A 5,671-nucleotide genomic window follows, 5' to 3' on the forward strand; every position below is an offset into this window, starting at 1 on the left:
AAAAAAAACATGATTACTGTAAACCACATCATGAATGACTACTATTAAAAAGTGAAAAAATAACAGTTGCTGGTGAGGTGGCAGAAGAAAAGGAACACACACTGTTGGTGGGATTGTAAATTAGTTCAACCATTGTGGAAAGCAGCGTGGCAATTTCTCAAAGAGCTGAAAACAGAACTACCATTCAACCCAGCAATCCTATTACTGGGTATATACACAAAGGAATATAAATCATTTAATCATAAAGACACATGCACATGTATGTTCACTGCAGCACTATTCACAATAGCAGAGACACAGAATCAACCTAAATGGCCATCAATGGTAGACTGGATAAAGAAAATGTGGTACATACACACCATGGAATACTATGCAGCCATAAAAAAGAATGAGCTCATGTCCTTTGCAGGGACATGGATGGAGACCGAGGCCATTATCCTTAGTGAACGAGCGCAGGAACAGAAAACCAAATACTCACGTTCTCACTTATAAGTGGGAGCTAAATGAGGAGAATATATGGACACAAAGAGGGGAACAACAGACACTGGGGCCTATCGGAGGGTGGAGAGTGGGAGGAAGGAGAGGACCAGTAAAAATAATTAATGGGCACCAGGCTTAATACCTGGGTGACGAAATAATCTGTACAACAAATGCCCGCGACAGGGGTTTATCTGTGTAACAAACCTGCACATGTACCTCTGAACTGAAAAAAGTTTTTAAAATCCCATCATTAGTATGAGCTCTGGGATCAAACTGGTACTGCATAGCACAAGCCCTCTGCATACAAAAATACTTATTTTTTTTTAGATACGGGGTCTCACTTGTTGCTCAGGCCAGTCTTGAACTCGTGGCCTCCAGCAATCCTCCCACCTCAGCTTCCCAAAGCTATTGGGATTACAGGTGTGAGATACCATGGCCCAAAAAAACACTTTGTAAAGATTGTGGCAAAATACGCAGAACATAAAATTTACCATCTTAGCCATTTTTCAATGTATATGCAGTTTAGTAAAGTACATTCATATTGTGCAATCATCAACCACCATCCATCTCCAGAACTCTTTCATCTTGCAACACTGAAACTCCACTCCTTAAACAGCTTCCTAGTCTCTCTCTCTCCTCTCCCCAGCCTCTGGTAACTGCCATTCTACTTTTTTTGAGGGGATGGTGACATATTCTGCTGCCCTACCTATGCATATGTCCAAACTCATCAAAATGTATACATTTAATATGTGCAATTTTTGGTACATTAAGTATACACCTCAATAAAGCTGAAAACAAAAAAGACGGTCTAGCAATCTACATTAGCAATATACATTAGCAGTCTACATTAGCAATCTACATTGGCAGTCTACGTTAACAATCTACATTGGCAGTCTACGTTAACAATCCACATTGGCAGTCTACGTTAACAATCTACATTAGCAATCTATATTAGCAGTCTATATTAGCAGCCTACATTAGCAATCTACATTAGCAGTCTAACGGCCCCACACTACTACCGGGCTTGGTGCCTGTGTCTAGGATGCCCCAGTTTAAGGAGGGAGCCATAATCCCAGTGCAGGAAAGCATAACTATGAACTCTTTTTCTCGGTCCCAGGAGGAGGATCCCGTGCTGACTATCATCACCTATGTGGGGCTGAGCCTGTCTCTGCTGTGCCTCCTCCTGGCAGCCCTCACCTTCCTCCTGTGTAAAGCCATCCAGAACACCAGCACCTCGCTGCATCTGCAGCTCTCGCTCTGCCTCTTCGTGGCCCACCTCCTCTTCCTCGTAGGGATTGACCAAACTGAATCCAAGGTACTGACCGTGTCTCAGAGGATGCCCTGCCCTGCCCCAAGGGACACTGAGCTCATGGAGCAAGCCTGTGCTGGATTCCTTAATAAAATACCTTTGGGTCTGTAGAGGAGAAAAATATAATTCTCCTGCTACCATTCTGGTAGCTGGGACCCGTATAACAAAAGACAGATAAGAGAAAAAGCAAACAGAAATGTATTAACATGTATATTTCATATATACATGGGAGATACCCAGGGAATGAGGCATTCTCAAAGAGGTAGTTTAGAACAACAGCATTTTTGACAAAGAATGATAAATTTTTGGAGAAGGGAAAACGATATTCGGTCTTTAGGGGCAGCAAAGTATGGGAAGGCAAATATCTGAGAAATGAGCGATAGATAATTAGTATCACTGATTGTATGAGTCCATTTTCAGGCTGCTGATAAAGACATACCCGAGACTGGGAAGAAAAAGAGGTTTAAATGGGCTTACCGTTCCACATGGCGGGGGAGGCCTCAGAATCATGGCGGGAGGCAAAAGGCACTTTTTTTTTTTTTTTAGACGGAGGCTTGCTCTGTCGCCCAGGCTGGAGGGCAGTGGTGCCATCTCGGCTCACTGCAAGCTCCACCTCCTGGGTTCACGCCATTCTCCTGCCTCAGCCTCCCGAGTAGCTGGGACTACAGGCGCCCGCCACTATACTCGGCTAATTTTTTGTATTTTTTTAGTAGAGACGGGGTTTCACCGTATTAGCCAGGATGGTCTCAATCTCCCAACCTCGTGATCTGCCCGCCTTGGCCTCCCGAGCAAAAGGCACTTTTTACACGGTTGCAGCAAGAGAAAAAAATGAGGAAGATCCAAAGGCGGAAACCCCTGATAAAACCATCAGATCTCGTGAGACTTTTTCCCTACCGCGAGAACAGTATGGGGGGAAACCGCCCTCATGATTCAAATTATCTCCCACCGGGTCCCTCCCACAACACGTGGGGATTATGGGAGTACTATTCAAGATGAGATTTGGGTGGGGACACAGAGCCAAACCATGTCATTGGTTTTGTAGATTCCTCCAGCGTTGGCTCCAGACCGATGAGGAACTAAAGTTGTCTTGGTGGCTGGGCACAGTGGCTCACGCCTGTAATCCCAGCACTTTGGGAGGCCGAGGTGGGCAGATCAGCTGAGGTCAGGAGTTCAAGACCAGCCTGGTCAACTTGGGGAAACTCCCTCTCTACTAAAAATACAAAATATTAGCTAAGCATGGTGATGAGCACCTGTAATCCCAGCTACTTGGGAGGCTGAGGCGGGAGAATTGCTTAAACCCGGGAAGCAGAGGCTGCAGTGAGCCAAGATTGTGCCATTGCACTCCAACCTGGGCAACAAGAGCAAGACTCCATCTTAAATAAATAAATAAATAAATAAGTTGTCTTGGTGATCAACTTTCGTCCTCCCCATAGCAAGGGTAGGAGGGTAGAAAGAAGAGAATAGGTAGGAGGAATACCTTTGTAAATTAATGTCCTGGTGTACTACTCAGTCTTCAGAAAAAGAAGGAAATCCTGCCATTTGTGATAACATAGATGAACCTGGAGGGTGTTATGCTGGGTGAAATAAGCAAGGTACAGAAAGACAAATAGTGCATGATCTCACTTACGTGTGGAATCTAAAATAGCCAAACTCACAAAAGCAAAGAGCAGAAATGGTTGTTAGCAGAGACTAGGGCAGCAGGGAAGGGGTTTAGGGAGATACTGGTCAAAGAATACCAAATTTCAACTAGACAGGAAGAATAAATTCAAGAGAGCTGTTGTACATCATGATGACCATAGTCAATAACAACATATTGCATATTGAAAAATTGCTAACAAGTAGATTTTAAGTGTTCTCACCCCCCAAAGAAGACAAGTACATAAAAGTATGTCCTGCTTTTAGGCAAATAGGGAGAGGGCAGGGAGCTTTTTTTGTCTCTGCTTCTTCTCAACTGCCTTCAGTTTCAAATAATCCCTTGGGCCAGACACAGTGACTCACACCTGTAATCCCAGCACACTGGGAGGCAATGGTGGAAAGATCACTTGAGGCCAGGGGTTCGAGGCCATCCTGGGCAATATAGTGAGACCTTGTCTCTACAAAAAACAAAAAAATAACAAAATTAGCTGGACATAGTGGTGCACATCTGTAGTCCCAGCCGCTTGGGAGGCTGATGCAGGAGGATTACTTGAATCCAGGAGTTTGAGGCTGCAGTGAACTTTGGTTGCAACCACTGTACTACAGCCTGGGTGACAGAGCAAGACTCTGTCTCAAAAAAAAAAAAAAAAGAATCATAATCACAATCTCTTATGCTAAAGTGAAACTTTTTCCCTCAATTTTATTTTTAATTGAAAAATAATAATTGTATAAAATTATGGGGTACAATGTGAAGTTTCCATAGACGTACACCTTATGAAATGATCAAACCAGGATAATGAACATATCTATCACTTCCATACTTATCATTTCTTTGTGATGAAAACATTTAAAATTCACTCTTTTTGGACTGTGGGTGGAGGCTCATGCTTGTAATCCCAGCACTTTAGGAGGCTGAGGTGGGAGGATCACTTCAGCCCAGGAGTTGGAGACTGGCCTGGGCAATATAGTGAGATCCCGTCTCTGCAAAACTTAGCGAGTATGGTGGTACACACTTATAGTCCCAGCTACTCGGGAGGCTGAGGTGGGAGGATCACTTGAGCCTGAGAGGTCAAGGCTGCAGTGAGCTATGATTGTGCCACTGCACTCCACCTGGGTGACAGAGTGAGATCCTATCTGAAAGAAATAAAATAAAACAAAATCCACTCTTTTAGCAACTTTGAAATTCATAATATATTATTATTAACTATAGTCACCAGGCAGTACAGTAGGAGTAGAGAATAGAAAGGAGGTTCCCAGAGGTTGAGTGGGGAAGTGGATGAGGAAAGGAGACATTGCTCAAAGTATACAAAGTCTTAGTTAAAAAGGAGGGATATATTCTGGTGATCTGTTGCAAAGTGACATAGGTGGAGGTGGCACCACTTTCAGTCCCAAGGGCAGGTTGAAGGGGTTGGTGCCCAGATGGACAATGCTAGCCTTGACTATCAACTATCTTTATTTTTTTTAATATAATTGAGATGGGGTCTCACTAAGTTTCCCAGGCTGGTCTCAAACTCCTGGGCTCAAGCAGTCCTCCCACTTCAGCCTCCCAAAGTGCTGAGATTACAGACATGAGCCACTGCGTCCAGTTCCCCTTTACTTTTAATGACCTTGGTCTGATGTCAGGTGCTCTGAACCCAAAGCCAATGTCAAGGAGAGGTCCTAGGGCCATACTCCACCCTGACAACCCCTTCAGGCATTCCTTTCTCCTCCCTGAGGTGCTGTGCGCCATCATCGCCGGTGCCTTGCATTATCTCTACCTGGCTGCCTTCACCTGGATGCTGCTGGAGGGCCTGCACCTCTTCCTCACTGCACGGAACCTGACGGTGGTCAACTACTCAAGCATCAACAGACTCATGAAGTGGATCATGTTCCCAGTGGGCTATGGCATTCCCGCTGTGACTGTGGCCATTTCTGCAGCCTCCAGGCCTCACCTTTATGGAACCGCTGATCAGTGAGCTTGAATCCCACCCTGTGTCATGGACAGTTTCCTAAGAAAGCTTTTGAGGGCAGCATTCATGATGATGGTGGGACTATACGTAACCAATGCACTCTATGTTCCCCTTTATAACAGCTCTAACCTCTTTCCCAGCAAGGCAGGGTGAGATGGTGGTAAGAGTTTGCAAACTAGAAGTCTTATACAACCAACAGGTTCATATGCCCACTGCATAGTAACAACCAATCCACCAAGACAGCAAGGTTTGCAGCAGAGAAAGAGCTTAATGAGGCCAGGTGTAGTGGCTCACACCT

General features: G+C 44.7%; 1 protein-coding gene across 1 annotated transcript in view; it reads left to right on the forward strand.

Moving 5' to 3' along the window:
- The window catches only part of ADGRE3 (adhesion G protein-coupled receptor E3), an 86,702-nt gene that overhangs the window by 58,807 nt on the left and 22,224 nt on the right, over positions 1-5,671 (forward strand). Inside the window, exons 7-8 of the mRNA XM_011981810.1 lie at positions 1,598-1,795; positions 5,140-5,375. Coding sequence (XP_011837200.1) covers positions 1,598-1,795; positions 5,140-5,375 — 434 coding nt within the window. The remainder of the gene's footprint in view (positions 1-1,597; positions 1,796-5,139; positions 5,376-5,671) is intronic.

Source organism: Mandrillus leucophaeus, unplaced genomic scaffold (assembly GCF_000951045.1).
Source record: "Mandrillus leucophaeus isolate KB7577 unplaced genomic scaffold, Mleu.le_1.0 Scaffold230, whole genome shotgun sequence".
Classification (NCBI taxonomy): domain Eukaryota; kingdom Metazoa; phylum Chordata; class Mammalia; order Primates; family Cercopithecidae; genus Mandrillus; species Mandrillus leucophaeus.